We start from the raw sequence: 15884 nt of genomic DNA, 5'->3' as shown, positions 1-15884 counted from the left end.
TAATTTGAGTTAAGATACAGTGCTCCGGTATCTTGTATGATTTTATTTTTGTTTAAAAGTATGTTAAATCACATCATGAGTAACTTTTTAAATAAATTTGAGATGTAGTCCCTAATATTTGATGTATCCATGAACCGTGTCACAACATTTATAAGCCAATATCACTCCGCCTTCGAAACGGCCGCCATCTTAATCTAGAAGCAGGACTAAGGAAGGGGGGCATCTGTTTAATCTGCCATCATCCTTTTAATTTTCATATTTTAAACGTTTATTCTACATTTATCGTATTCCCCAAGCACTTGTGTGATGGCAGATACAGATAAATTGAATATAGACAGCATTATAGCTAGGTTGTTGGAAGGTAAGTCCGCTGTTTACTGCAAAAATTTCGAAATTCTTCATCGAAGTCATTATTATTCTGGCGAAGCCGCTGCCTTCTTTCCTGTACTGATATGAAAGCATCATTATAAATCGGAACAATGGTGTTTTGTGCGATTGCCATTGGTTTTCTCTAATAAATAACGACACGTTCAAAACGATTGATTTCTAAATCAGTGCTACCATTAGCGTCGAAGTTTTTTCGTTTTATGCGGTGACTTTGAATTTCCTTTTGAAGGCATCGTATAATGTGATTGTTAGAGGATCAATATGTCATTATTTTATGTGTTTATTGTCTCTTTTCAACATCAAAAGTAGGTATGAATGTTCTTTGTTTCACATTGATGCAAATGTTATGACATTGTTTATCTCTGTCGATGTCATTTTATGTTTACACTAGCAAGATTTATCAGTCTGTCGTGAGTCATCTCGTTCAAAGCTGACGACATATATTTGATAGCTAAAATGTTATCTTCTTCAGGACTGTTCAATTTCACTGTCAAATTTGCGATGTTGATCCAAGTAAACCTTAACCCACGGTCTGACAAATCTATACGCAACGGTGCCCTTTTTGGGGGGAGGGGGCGTTGTAATAAATAATTGAGGAGTATTTTCATGTAGAATGAAATTTAAAAATATAAAGGAAGTAAAATGACTGATAATCTGAACAGACTATACCCGGTGTAATGGTAACCAGCTGACTGGAAGCTCGAGGTCCATTTCTGCTTATATTATGTCCTTCTGTCTCGCATATTAACAAATTTTCAGTTCTCTTTCCATTAAACTTGTACTCCTGATATCATTTGTTACTTTTAGTAATGGGAGCTTCTGGTGAACTTATCATCCAACCAAATATATGAAAAGACCAAGCCTACAGTTTCCAACTTATTGGAAATAATCAATATCTAAAAACAATTTTTAAAATGATGCTGGTGTTAATATGTTATTCTCATTTGCATTTGCAGTTCGTGGATCTCGCCCCGGAAAGAATGTTCAGCTTACTGAATCTGAAATAAGGGGACTGTGTTTGAAGTCTAGAGAAATCTTTCTCAGTCAGCCAATTCTTTTAGAATTAGAAGCTCCTTTGAAGATATGTGGTAAGATAAAAGTTCAACATTGGGAAACATTTTGGTTTTCTTGTATGGATAGCCTATTTAGGTACCTAAATACAATGATTATATGAGTACACAGTGTAGAAGTGATTATTGAAATGAATGTCCCTTGTCCAGCTGCACAGATTTCTTTGATTTTCAATGTCCTTTATTATCAATGCATTGTTTCTGTTTGATTGATATTAAGCCCATCATCATGCTACTGTGGAATATGATAAAGCAGCATGTCACAATTCATGCTCAAGGCTAAGAATAATATATATGGTCGTAAGTAAATTCTATTTTCGTTATTTATTTTGTTTCCATGCTAAAGAAAAAATGTTACCACTCATAAATGAAGAAAACTTTGGGTTTTTTTTTACCTGTCACAGCCTTTTTATTTTACTATAAATATCTAAAAGTAAATGAAAACTGAACGAGTCAATAACAGTGAAAAAAAAAGTTAAAACTTGTCCTAGTTACAGTGGTTTTTATATAACGCCATTGAGTACACCTTATTTAGTACACTTAGTATCCTATCTATATCATAACAAGTGGGGGTCTCTGTAAACCCGCAATTGTCGACCTTCAAAAATGTTGAAACTTCCTAATAGGGATTTATAATGATTATTCGGAAAAAAATATCTTTGATATGTTTTATGTGCCTAAAGTTGCTACCTTAAATTGTCACATATGTAGGTTCCCCTTGGTCACTAGTTGTTTCCGATTTCAGGGCTGATGAGACAGCCATTTTGGATTTTGACTTTGCAAGTTTGTTATTGCTATTTCTTGTGAAATACTGGATGGATCTTTCTTAAATGTCATATGTAGGTTCCCCTTTGTTCCTAGTTGCGCTCGTTTGATTTTGGGACTTGTCAGAAGAAACAAAATGATTTCCAGGCAGCTATTTTGGATTTGACATTGAAAGATTCTCATTGCTATTTCTACAAAGGAATGATCAAACGTCTTATCATTAAGATCAAAAACAGATAAGAGAATAGAAGGGAAAAGATCCAACTTTCAAAGAGCATATAAAGATCAAATCATGGTGGGCATTGGATCCCTCTGGGATCTCATTTTTTCCCCCCTTTTTTTAGACACCTTTTAATGAACTTATTAGTGTGTTTGATTATTCATATGCATTGTAGCAATTACTGGCCAAATCTAGGGTGATCATGAATGCAGCCAATGGGTTAAATGATAGTGTTGGGAAACGTAGGAAAAGTCGCCTAAATGATAATTCAATGTTTCGGATCACAAAACTTTTTTAAGCAGGGCAGTAATTTGGCAGTTGAAATCTCTTGTTTTGTTTTCTTGTACATTTGCAAGCCATAATCTTATATTGCCAACATTATACACAGTAACCATACCTCTTTAAGGATGGACATGTTCAATATCTAGATATGAAAGCATGATGACCTGCCATTATCAGGTTTGTACTTTTCAATCAATCAGGGTGATGAACTGAAATATAGCCATCAACCTTTGTTATTGCAGGTGATATACATGGACAGTATTATGACCTTTTGAGACTCTTTGAGTATGGAGGATTTCCACCCGAGAGCAACTACCTCTTTCTTGGTGACTATGTAGACAGGGGGAAGCAGTCATTGGAAACAATATGTCTCTTGCTGGCATACAAGATCAAGTACCCAGAAAACTTCTTCTTACTTCGAGGAAACCATGAATGTGCCAGCATCAACAGAATTTACGGATTTTATGATGAATGTAAGGATTACTTTAAACTTGTCTGAAACTTTTTTGAGCTTATGGGCATTTGAGCTTGGGACCTATTCTTAACTTGACAAGAGTATTTGGAAACACAAATTGTGAGAATAAGCACGGAAGATTTGGGAGTGTTTACAAATATCAACATTTTGTCCACTTTACAGATTAAACTGGTAATTAATGATTAGAATTGAAAAGTTAAAGGAGGGAGAATGATGTCTATTGAAATTACAATTCCATGAAAATCACTTATTATTTAAAAGAATTATATTTTTGTTGGCAAAGCCATTCAATAAAAGATCTCTCATTTACAGGCAAGCGGCGATACAACATAAAGTTATGGAAAACATTTACAGATTGCTTTAACTGTCTACCTATAGCAGCCATCATTGACGAAAAGATTTTCTGTTGTCATGGAGGTAAATGATCATATTCCAATACACAATGTACTTGCATTGTTTTATAAAATGTAAAGTTATTGAAACATGGATCTATTATTTCAAAGAAGAGCATAGCCCTAGGTTTTTTTTATACCCACACTTGGTGAAAGGGGAAGGTTACATGATAATCAGTTTGTAGAATCTTGTGTGCAACAGATCTCATGAAACCCTTCCAACATATTTTATATTAAAACCTGCAGTTTTACAACCAGTGGATTTGGTTGTCATTGCAACATTAAAGGGATAATAATCACACTTGACCACCTTGGGAAATTGTTTATAGCATTACCCAATCAGAGGAAGTAGATGAATGCAATACTTCGTTAAGTTTCCTTGGACTAGCTTATCTTGATATCTTGGACATCTATGTTCTTATAATTTGATGTGGGTCATGGATAATGTCACAATTTATAGAGGGCCAGTGGTTCAAAATATGATCCATTCAAGGCAACATGTAAGTGCAAGATTTCATTAATGGTATATCAAGATATTCATAAATATTACGTATAAAGCTAACACTGGTTTTTTACTTTTAAGGTTTGAGTCCTGATTTGCAGTCCATGGAACAGATTAGGAGGATCATGAGGCCAACAGATGTACCAGATCAGGGATTACTGTGCGATTTATTATGGTCAGATCCTGACAAGGAAACTATGGGATGGGGAGAGAATGATAGAGGAGTGTCTTTCACATTTGGTGCAGAGGTTGTGGCCAAATTTCTACACAAACATGACTTGGATCTTATATGTCGAGCTCATCAGGTACTACACAACATAAAATCTGGAATCATTTTAGATATTTTGCTAGAATCTTCATTTAATTTAAACAAGAAACTCAGAACTTCCAAAAACACTTATTGTAATTGTAAAGATGTATATATCAATTTTTTGAATGTGAATTCATTCCTTAATCTAGCACCAATTTGTTTTGTATAGTTTCAAGTAATTCTGTTCAGTTTAGGTACACTGGGCTAGCTTATTATTGTATATATGAAAATTGTGTGGTCTTTACATACTGGAAACTCTCTCCAGTGTTAGATATCTTATCTCTAATGAAATGAATTAAAAAGGGTTGTTGCAATTATGTTTTTATCTCTACTTAAAGGTAGTAGAAGATGGATACGAGTTCTTCGCCAAAAGACAATTGGTGACATTGTTTTCTGCTCCAAATTACTGTGGGGAATTTGACAATGCTGGTGCTATGATGAGTGTGGATGAAACTTTAATGTGCTCATTCCAGGTAATACTACAGTGTATTGGCTGATCTAGAAATTTTTAAGAAAAAAAGCCAAAACAAATCTTGATATTGAATCCCATGAAGTCATTCTTTTTGTACAAGTTTTCAAACATTTAAATTATTATGAAAATGTTAAATGTATTCTACAACACAGATTCCCAATTTCTATTTTTGTTTTTATATTGAATTATTTTTTACATTCCATGTTTATTTTTTATAGATACTGAAACCTGCAGACAAGAAAAAATTCCCATATGGTGGACTCAATGCAGGCAGACCTGTAACACCACCTAGAGGTCAAACAAAGGGGAAGGCAAAAGTATGATAAGTGAAACAAAAATCTTTTGGAAGGTTAGAATTGGACACAAAGTTGACGATGATCATTCATGCGTCAGTCGCAAACATTAATAGTTTGACTTCTTGAGACATTTAATTCTCTGGACATTAACAAATGCCAGTGAAGAATATGCTTGTGTGTTGCGGCTGATGTGATTGACTGAAACAAAGTACTGTACTGCAAACAGTACATATGTTGTCTTTAGGATGAAGTGGATCTGAAGATATAGAATGAAGGAGCACATAAGTTTGATTTTTGCCATAGGGACTCCATCCTGAAAGGACAACATAATTAAACATTTAACGACAGAGATGAAGTAGTATTGGTGTTTACAAGTCCTGTTACATCAGTTAATGTTGTACATTTAATTTAAAATAGATTGTTGTAAATGTAATTTTTATTCTAGCTCCTGTACATGTCAACATGAACTGTGTTCAGAACTGGAGCTGTGTATAACAAGACAATATTTTATGGCTTGGTCTGGTTTTCATCAATCTGTAAACAGTCCAGGCAAAATCATGAGACGACAAAATTTTATTAAATCCACATGCATACAACAAATTGTGTTGCGATCAAAATGTAAAATAACAAGCGAGTGTTAATCTAAGTTTGTCTGCCTTGTGCAATTTTGCATATGAACCCTTGTTCTGCTTTTGTAGAACATAATATTTCTCTGAACAATGTTAATTTCACATTTGATATGCAGTCATAAAACGGTCATACAGAAAATGTAGGAAATAGATTTTAATGTGATATAGCATGGTGTTGCACCATACATGTCCTACCTATTTAGTTCACCCTCCGCATTATAGCATACAGAGAACTTTTTCTCAATTGCTACTAAGTCATGAAGTGAAAGCTAGTCCCTGTACAGCTTGAATAGGAATGGTTCTGGAAAAAACATGCTGGTACATGTTGCAATCTTTCCTTGCATATTTACTGAATCACCATTATGACGCAAATGATAAACACTCGTTCAATGTATGTACATATGTCATGATTTGCCGACATGAGATTTTAATTTTAACTTATCTCATTTCATGTATATAATTCTGTACATTTGTATTTTAGTTTTGTCTAAATTTCTGTTTGATAGAATGAACCATAAGAAGTAGGCTTAATATATCAGGACCACCAACATAACAAGTACTATGTCATTACGAACTGCCCATTTGTGCTATAACAACACATCAGTGTATATGCTGATAACTACAGAAGTATGGGATATACAGGAAAGAACATAATTATAACAAGCAAGGTTTTTTAAGTCACTAATGTTTTTGTTTTTCTTAATTTATGGTGTATAATATGTAGATGAAATGTAAACTGATCGATGATCATGTAAATCTAATACATTATTTGTTGTATAGAAAACTGATGACCGAATAAAAAAGATGTTTTGTAAGAATGCATTGGTGTGATTTTTGTAAATACAGTGTAGTATGAAAAGATCTACTTGTAGTTGAATATATGACAGATACACTATGTCTATATCATTTTTCTTCTTTAAAAAAGTGAAGATTAATTCCTGGCAAAATGCCAATTCATTTTGTGCTTGTAACTATGTAATTTGGAACAAATTCTTATTAATCAAAGTAATTTGGTAGGCTGCTGGAGAACATTGTTGCTGAGGGCTATTCTAGTAAATCATCTTTTATCCCCCGCTTTCACCGAAATGGGTAATATTAAGTTGGGTGTGTCCGTCTGTCACACTTTCATTTCCACGTTCTAATTTCCCCAAATATCATCCGATTTGGGTGAAACTTTGTCAATAGTGCATCTTTGGGTCATTAAGACCGAGTTTAACTATCAGTGTCATCTGTTAATAATTATGCATACTAATGAGGTATCCTTTGATTTCATTGGTTGGTTCATTTCCGTGCTCTAATTTCCCTAAATATCCAATTTGGATGGAACTTTGTCAATAGATGCATCTTTGGGTCATTCAGACAGTTCAGCAATCATCATCATCTGTTTTTATCTATGCATGCTAATTAGGTATCCATTCATTTCATTGGTCGGTCAGTTTTTGAGCTCTAACTTTCCTAAATATAATCTGATTTAGATGTAACTTGAACTCCCACAAATATTATCCAGTCTCCTGTACTGATCATCATATTGTGTAGACTACTCTACCTGCTGATGACCATGGATCTGCCTAGCACCATTATAGTTACCAGTGTGCAAGTTTTCTTCCATTAGTTCACTTTATTGGTTGATATGTCCAACAAAACATCTACTCTCTATAATCTTTAACATCTTTCTTTGGCTTTAAAGCAATACATCATAGCTCAAGAGAATAGAGCATTCTACATAGCATTATGACATGTTTACTCCTAACCTCTAAAATATTTACTTACAATATGTTTGGAAAACAGGGGATATAAATTCCATTAATTTGCTTGTTGTACCTGTGCTCCAAAATAGAAGACCTCTATCACAGAATAACACTTAAATTCCATAGGTTGTATCCTTATACAAAACTTGGAGTCCTGGGTTGGGAATAGATGTTTTACTGGAACAGACCTTTGCATAAACTGACACAGTCTATATGTTGCATGTATTATACAGGGTGTAGATTGATCAATACTCCGACAATTATTCTTAAGGTTATATTCTCGCAAGTCTCTGAGGAGTAAGGATTTTTGGGAATTATTATTTACCCAGGCAGGGGAAAAAAATTTTACTAGCAAAAATATTTGACTAAATTTTCATGACAAAATGTTACATAATGTATACATGAATGTGTACTACAAAATATGTTGAATTTTAGTAGACGATTAAAACTAGATGGTTTTGAATGATTTCATTGACATTTTAGTTGTTAGGCAAGTGATCTCTAACAAAGACTCATTTCTAATTATGTCTCTTAAATTCTTGAAGTACTGGACACCACCTGTCACAACTACTGGATGGATCATTCTCAAATTTCATATTGTTGATGCCTAGCCAGTTGTCTTCAATTATGGGGCTAATTGGGAAGTATGAGAGAGAAAAAAATCGTAGTACAAAAGCAGTTAGGGAAGGAAAAGGGTTTGTACTTTTAAACAAAGAAGGAAAGTTTGCAGTGGAGAGTTATGAATTTTAGGGTTTTTTTTGTCCACTACTTTGAAGGTGGAAAATAAAGTATCTTGCTTGGATGTTGATGTAATATGGAAGTTAATGAACAATTTCAACAATTCGATATGTCATGAGCCTTTTGGTCAGTGGCATATCAAATTATCTAACAAGATAATTTCAATATTACATTGACGCACGTGTAAAATTCTATATATCATATAAGCTGTATTTCTGAAAAAAGCAAAAAGGCCAAATGAATTTCACGTCATGACTATTTGACGTCAAGTTTTTCACTCTCAAGGCAAACGTGATGTCCTCAAGGCGTCACGATAGTGTTATTACATGTTTCTTGAGACACGACACAACATACAAGTCATGTAATATGTCATGTAAAGAGTTCACTTTATTTATCCCGTATGTAATCACAGGTTAACTCAAAGGTTTTCATTACAGCTAGTTACTTCTTTCTGCAAATTGAAATCGTGCACTTTTGGTTAATTTCACCTTCCAGATGACAAGTTAAAAGCTTTACCGGGTGATAGGCATCAACCTCATTGACCAATATATCAAGAGATGTCTAGTAAAAACTTAAAGGAACATTTCTCAATAACTATGTTACATGAACATTCCACATTGTATTATTTACAGCAACAGATTATAGGGAAAATCAATCATTCTTGAAGGAAGTCCTCGGGGACCTTGCTAGTTGTAATGAAAGATTTAAGTTAATCTTGATACCACTCTTAAACTGGAAGTCATACCGTGTCGGTCTGTGTATTAGAGACAAAACTTGGGAGTAATGTTTGGTCCTAACTGAAACTTGGACAATAGCCACGGTAAAGATGGACACACTCTCATATCATTTTATTGCTGCTTATCCTGAATGCAAAATCGTATCAAGACTTTCATGTAAAGAGTTATGTTATATTTGGACATGACAACCATTTTAAAAAATTTACCACTACTTTTTTTGTTTTTTTGTTTTTTTGTTTGGAATGTTTCATGGAATATATTGGCCAGTTAGAAATAAAGATAAAATACTAAAAACATTCTGGAAAAACAAACATGTCAACCTAATGATATTCCAAACTCTTATTTAATAAAACAAGGACAAAATATTAACAAAAGAAAAAAATCCTGAAAAAGTACAAGGAGCCTAAGAGCCGGTGTTCCAGGAAAAGGTAAGCGTCTTCTGCATCATAAAGGACACCTGCCATGCAAATCTTTGACAATCTTAGTAATGCCATCTTGCTTCCTTTGAAACCCATTGGTAACAAGTTCGTCTGTCAGTTGACAACTTCTTGCACAATATCTAGGATAATGGGAATAGGCTCTTGATTATAGAACTGCAATATGTAAACACCATAGGTTGAGGATGTAGGGGTTTTGCTATCAAGAAATGGAAAATTCACAAGTGAATTTTTAAATAATTTCACTAGTGAAACAGTTTGATAGAAAGGTGTCCTTGTTGGTTTTGTTGTTAGACAAGATTGAGATAAGCGGCTGATATAGAAGAGCCTGTTGTGTTCTTGATTTTCAAGTTTGGTGGGTATATACATACAATGGATGTGCCCAATAAATCATCTTAATTACAGACAAGGCATCATCAGTATATCTGAAAGTGAAATTAAATGATATTGCACTGTCTTTGTGGCCTGTTTTATCAGCTCTTCCGCAAATTCAGCCTCGTATGAAAACAAAAACAGATCAGCCAACAGAAAGGGCACAGTTAGTTCCCTTAGGTATATGCCAATAGTCTGTTTTAAGTTCTTACCACTGTACTCGACAAAAAAGGGCTCTCAACCAGAAATTCAATCATTTTTTTTATTTTGCCATTGAACATTTATTTTTGCATATTTTTTTTCACCAAATACGCTGCAGTATAGTCTACAACCATATATTACTTCCCTTTTGACCTGAGTGGTATGTGGGAAAAATATAAAAATGTTGAAATGGCTTTTAAGCCCACCATCAACTTTTCTTATTTCAACCATTCCTTGGTCTCCACTGTTCATTCAATATTAAATCCACTTCACCTAATGATGTACCTGGCGAAACCATTAATTTCTTCAGAAGTAGAATTCTGAAATTCTGAATAATTTGAATTTTGCTAAATTTCTTATTGGTTCTTAATCTATCTACATTGTTAAAAAAGAAGGCTTCTTCCACAGGATGCATACTTCTGACCAGATTAATAAACATCCTCCAAGTTGTTTACGTTGATGAATTATGTCTTTAGAAATAGTGATCATGTCATTTCATTCTCAAATCCAAGATGTCGCTTTCAGCCATTTTTTTATCAGTCCCAAAATCAAAAGAATAAGACAGAGGACAGAGTGAACACACCTATGAAATATGAGCATTCCACCTCTCGAAAAATAGCATTACAAAGTTTTTTTATTCATATTCCAAGATGGCCGTTTTTCAACCATTTTGTTTCTCTGGTCAGTCCCAAAAACACCAAAAGGGCTCATAGAAGGCCAATATGGAGTTCACATACAGTACGAGAATTATCCATTCTTTAATTTTTTAAGAAAAAAAAAAGACATTTGTCAATGAAATTCCAAGATGGCTGTCTGTAAGCCATTTTGTTTTTGTGAATAACTCCAGAATTCCCACGATGAATGTGAATTTTGATATTGGTGAAGATTTGCGAGTGTGTATAATTGTGTTTCTAAGGGGTCTAGTGATAAACTATGTTTGGAGCATTGAAGAAAAAATTCTGACAATATCCTATCACTTTACGATCACTTTTTTAACAAATATATCTTGTAAAGTAGACAAATATATATAATCGGCTCAATTTCCCTCATCCTCAATACTCCAGGATCTACGGTCACTTTCACTCTGCACTCCTGGAACATGTCATTGTAAGAGCGACTGTTCAGTGTGCGAAACTGTATGAACAAGACGAAAAGGACAGTTTGATCCTCTGATGTTCATCAAACGAATCTTGAGGTTGCATAAGGGTATTTTGTACTCAGGACTCTCAAACTGCCAGATTTGGGGCCGAATCCCAATGCAAAATACTATCTTTTTTTACCCAATTTAGACCCCAAGTTTTCCCCAATTCTAAGGAGAACACCATTATTTTTCCCCAATTCTAAGGGCCCTGGTCCCAAAATGGGGTGTGAGAGTCCTGGTACTGGATTTGATGTTGGACATCTCTCTTTCGTAACTACAAAAGGAGCATATCCGCCTGTCATTGGTCAGTTTTTTCTCCTGGAACCAATCAAATCACTTGTGCCTTCAATTTTACGATGACATGTTCCAGGGGTGATGAGAGCGAAAGTATCGTGGATGGATTTCACCTGCATGTACATTATAAATGTATCCACAAAATATTTCTTTTATCAGATGCATTGTAAAAAGGCTTAATGAAAGTGTGAAAGAACTGGGGTTTTTCTTTACTGTTATCACCTATATCCTTATTGTTTTCTGCATTTTCTCTTAAAAAATCACAAACAAACATTGTCACTTCTCCCAACTTCTTTATGTGGTGGATAAGAACTTTACATATAATTTAGAAGATCATTTCATGAGGATACTGTTTGTTCCCTAGAGAAAACATCGCACCAAGGTATCCAAAAAGAAGTTTCTTCTCCTTGTTCTTTCGGATAACTTCAAGGACCTGTTTGTCTACATCCACCTGGTCTTGTTTACGATCATCACTGACTTGGTACACCTGAAAGTTATATGGTGTTTCAGAGATATGTGTCTACAATTACATTAAATCATCACGAAAATGGATAAATGATGTGAATATGGCAGTATACCTATACAGTGCTCTCTTGACCTATTGCCATCCCATAATACCCCCATCTCGCATATCACCACCTTTACCTTATAGGAATATCCTCAATCTATAATTCTCTCTATAAGTTTGACCCCCATCACTTACTGCCATTTGTCTTGAAATAGACAAGCTTTTTATCACTATTTTGTCTGATATTATTGTCAGTTTGGTTCTTGCGGAGCTCTCTATTGTTCTATTTATAAACAAGAAAAGAAAACATTGTAGGTGGAATATAACTGCAGTCCAATATAAATAAGTAATTTTGAAAGTACTATGACAAAATACAGCTTTCAGCCCTAAGATTTGCTTACAGCAAATAAAACAGATTTTGTAAGGAACCATTATTCTACCAGTGCTTTCTCTACATTTAATTAAAAGTTCATTTGAAAGTAGTGTATTTAAAGTATCATTGGGATATCAATGAAGTCATAGATAACTTCACACATGATTCATGAACTATACATATTGCATTTGACACATACCATTTCAGATACATTTTTTTCAATATTTAACCATTTTACTCACTTCTTTCTTTGTATCAAAGATTTCCCCTTCAGTGTGTCTGGGACGCCTGAGCTTTTGTCTCTTAAAATAAGCATCATTCAGTCTGTCAGGCAGGTTCACACCACTGATGTCGATCTTTGTTTTGGTTGCAATTACATAGATCTGATTGATCCTGCGCAGAGGGCACCCATTGAGATGGAAGGGACCTGGAATATTCATTCATCAAAATTAAATAAAAATGAAACTGACACTTCATAACGATAGAAATATGTCAAAATCAGAGATGCCAACCTATGGTCATTTACAGATCATCTTTGTACGACTGCATCTGTATATCTTTGCTATAGCTAAATCTGGGAACATGCGCTGAATCAAAAACCACTAAAGGAAGGTTGTTTTCCACTATAAACTTCATGAAAAGCACCTCTGTCTTGAACATTGTGTGGTCAGATGTTTTGCAGAATACGTAAGTAATTTTCAGATCCTGAGTTGTGCGTTTTTCAAGTTCTCAAAATGTTTTGATAATGTCACTTACACCTAAACATGAAATTTGTACCACCAACTGTGCAGAAGGCATGGTGTACACTAATCTTTGATGTCACAACAGAAGTTATTTTTTTCACCGTGTATTCCTTTTTGAAACTTTGCCCATGCTGTGTTTTCAATTTCTTGTTTGGCTGTCCAGTTGATTGCCTTCCTTGTTTTCTGCCATCTTTGCACATTTGTACACATGGTAATTAAACATTTGATACCCCTTTTACTCTAGCATACAATCCAAGAGCAATCCAAGGTGAATGCTAAAAAGGGATAAATTCAACTCACCTGTTACCAAAAGGAGGCCGGAGTTCAGCTGCTTCAGAAACACTACTCTCTGAAATAGAATAGAAATGTTAATGATCATTCCAGTTCTACATTATATAAATCCAGACATAAATTGTATTGGAAGCAAGAAAAAGCTACTGAAAAATGGAGATTATATATTTTTTTTACCTTTCCCTTGTGTCGTCCAGCCACAATAATCAAGACGGTTCCTGGTGTGATAGATGGTCGAATTGAGTGCTTGTGAGCAGAGAAAGGAATTTTGTTGGATCTTAGCTTTCTTGGCCTGTCTTCAGTTGGGTAGTACCGGGACTGAAATAGAAGCAAAACAAAGCATGATTCCACCAGCTCATGTCAGGCAAGTATGTTCTTATTTCAAGCTCAGTAAACAGTTTCAATATCCATTACAAAATTTCAAATTGTATACTGTGGATTCATTTATTTTCGTTGGGTTCAATTTTCGTTGTTTCTACAAATTAGACAGTTTCGTGGACTCATAAATTCGTGGATTTTTGATTCTGTGGGAAAAAATAAAAAAGTTAGAATTTTCTCTTTTTGCTTCCAGTCGATTTTTTTTCTGTTTGTATTAAGGCTATGTTCACAGGAATTAACACTAATGACAAGAATAAAAGAACGTTTTTTTTTCAAGATGGCGTCCTGCGTTTTTATAACGCTGTTTACAACAGTCTCGCATTAATATCAAACCACAAATCAGTATATATCCTGGCGTGTAATCAATCGGTAATTATCAGAAACAATTGTTTTCAGTGGATAAACATTGTGTGCTGATCAGTCGGTGTACCGCAGTCATATGAAAACACCACGCGTATCGATGGGACCATGTGTGTAAACAGGTGTGTAAACAAGATCTGCATTATTAATAATTATTGTGAACCTGTAGTCGGATAGAAATACGGATCCAATCTTCAATCGACAGGATGGTCCGATCAAGCCTAGTGTCCACAATGTCGCTAACGACTGCGATCCCATCATACTTAGCATCACAATGGGTACTTACCCTTTGTTATGTTTAATAATATATAATTATATATCGTTGACACCAATTTAGCGTATCCATGTCGAGCCTCAGACTACCCGACTCCCGACTAATTACGGGGCTTCTGTCATTACCGGTGGACGTTTCCGGTGTCGGCAAAGATTACTTGGTCAAATTCCAAAATTACTTTAGTAAGTAGTTCATATTTCGTTGTGTTTTTAAATTCGTGGATTTGCTCATCCACGAAAACAACGAAAATTGGACCCCCACGAAATAAAATGAATCCACAGTATTTCATTATAGACTGGATTTCAAACTCTTTTCAAGATTGAGAATACATACATCTGTAAATTCTTATATTTGGCATTGCTCTGCTAGTGGTTGCTTGATCATTACTAAATAAAAACTGAATGCAAATTACTTCATACTAAGTACTTTTTATAAAACAGACCCTAATGATTTGCTACATACAACCATGGATGCTTTGTATCGTTCCAGTTTGGTTATCCCCAATAAAACTGTTTCTTGAACAAAACATTTTGCATTGTTTATTTTGCATTCAGCATTTCACATAAAGCATTTAACTGGCTTTCCATATTAAATAAGATAATTAAGAAAATAAAGGCCAGCCAGCAAAATAGATAATTGGGAATCTAGATGGAAAGTGTTGATTGTGGTTGCTAAATCAATCTTAAGAATGTCATAATTTTACAATTTACTACTGTACTTAAAAATGATCAGAACTGCCTCCTACCATGCGGTTGATCCTGACTGTTCTTTTTCCGCCATTTTTATCACCACCAATGTCCTTGGTGATCATGCGGGTGGGGGTCTTGGTGACCTTCTTACGAGGAGCCATCTACAAAAGAGAAAGAAATTATAACATTGTTTATCAGCTGTTATAGATCATGTTGAATGACACTAGTTACTGATTGACATCTAAAGTAATTAAAGCTTGAGCTATAATCAAGTTTTTGGCTAATTAAGACTATATTTCACATCTTTTTAAAATGAAAATTATGGTTTTGGGATGTAACAGAATGAATGACATTTCCTTTTGGACAATCCCCTACTGTCAGACCTGTGGATTCTAATAACAAATATCCTGTTCAACTCTGACCACTATTCTACTGACCACTACCCAACATAACACTCCTGAAACCATTAAATTGTTAATCTTTTATGATGCAACTCTGAACACCTTTACTGTTGCTTACAATTAATGATCAAACATATTTTATCAATCTACAAGTCCAACAGTCAAGTCAGTGTTGAAGTGTTGTTACTATAAATCTTTGCCACCTTGCCAGTTTACTACCCTTATGATCACCTTTAGCTATTACACCTTTTCTTCCATAAAGCAACAAATGTCTGTATATCACTGCAATTGTTGCTGTAGTTAGAATTGGTCCAGAATGATGAAGGCAGTAAACAAGAAAATTCCTATTTGTACATTATAAGTAAAATGTCATAAGAACAGATTTTGACCAGGGGTCAA

General features: G+C 34.5%; 2 protein-coding genes across 2 annotated transcripts; one reads left to right on the top strand and one right to left on the bottom strand.

Moving 5' to 3' along the window:
* The first annotated feature begins 183 nt into the window (after positions 1-183).
* LOC132557880 (serine/threonine-protein phosphatase alpha-2 isoform) lies at positions 184-6618 on the top strand. Its single transcript, XM_060222407.1, has 7 exons — positions 184-361; positions 1344-1475; positions 2967-3197; positions 3512-3616; positions 4175-4398; positions 4742-4876; positions 5094-6618. Exons 1-7 carry the CDS (start codon positions 307-309, stop codon positions 5196-5198), a joined length of 987 nt encoding a protein of 328 aa, XP_060078390.1. The 5' UTR covers positions 184-306; the 3' UTR covers positions 5199-6618.
* A 5123-nt stretch (positions 6619-11741) lies between these two features.
* LOC132557849 (large ribosomal subunit protein eL6-like) lies at positions 11742-15246 on the bottom strand. Its single transcript, XM_060222376.1, has 5 exons — positions 15141-15246; positions 13561-13701; positions 13393-13441; positions 12592-12776; positions 11742-11955 (listed from the first exon to the last, which is right to left on the bottom strand). Exons 1-5 carry the CDS (start codon positions 15243-15245, stop codon positions 11794-11796), a joined length of 642 nt encoding a protein of 213 aa, XP_060078359.1. The 5' UTR covers position 15246; the 3' UTR covers positions 11742-11793.
* Positions 15247-15884: the final 638 nt, after the last annotated feature.

This window comes from Ylistrum balloti, unplaced genomic scaffold (genome assembly GCF_031769215.1).
Source record: "Ylistrum balloti isolate Yb309-2 unplaced genomic scaffold, AGI_CSIRO_Ybal_v1 Utg370734, whole genome shotgun sequence".
NCBI classification, from domain to species: Eukaryota; Metazoa; Mollusca; class Bivalvia; order Pectinida; family Pectinidae; genus Ylistrum; species Ylistrum balloti.
The sequence above is the reverse complement of the archived record's forward strand: the minus strand, read 5'-3'. Positions and strand labels throughout refer to the sequence as shown.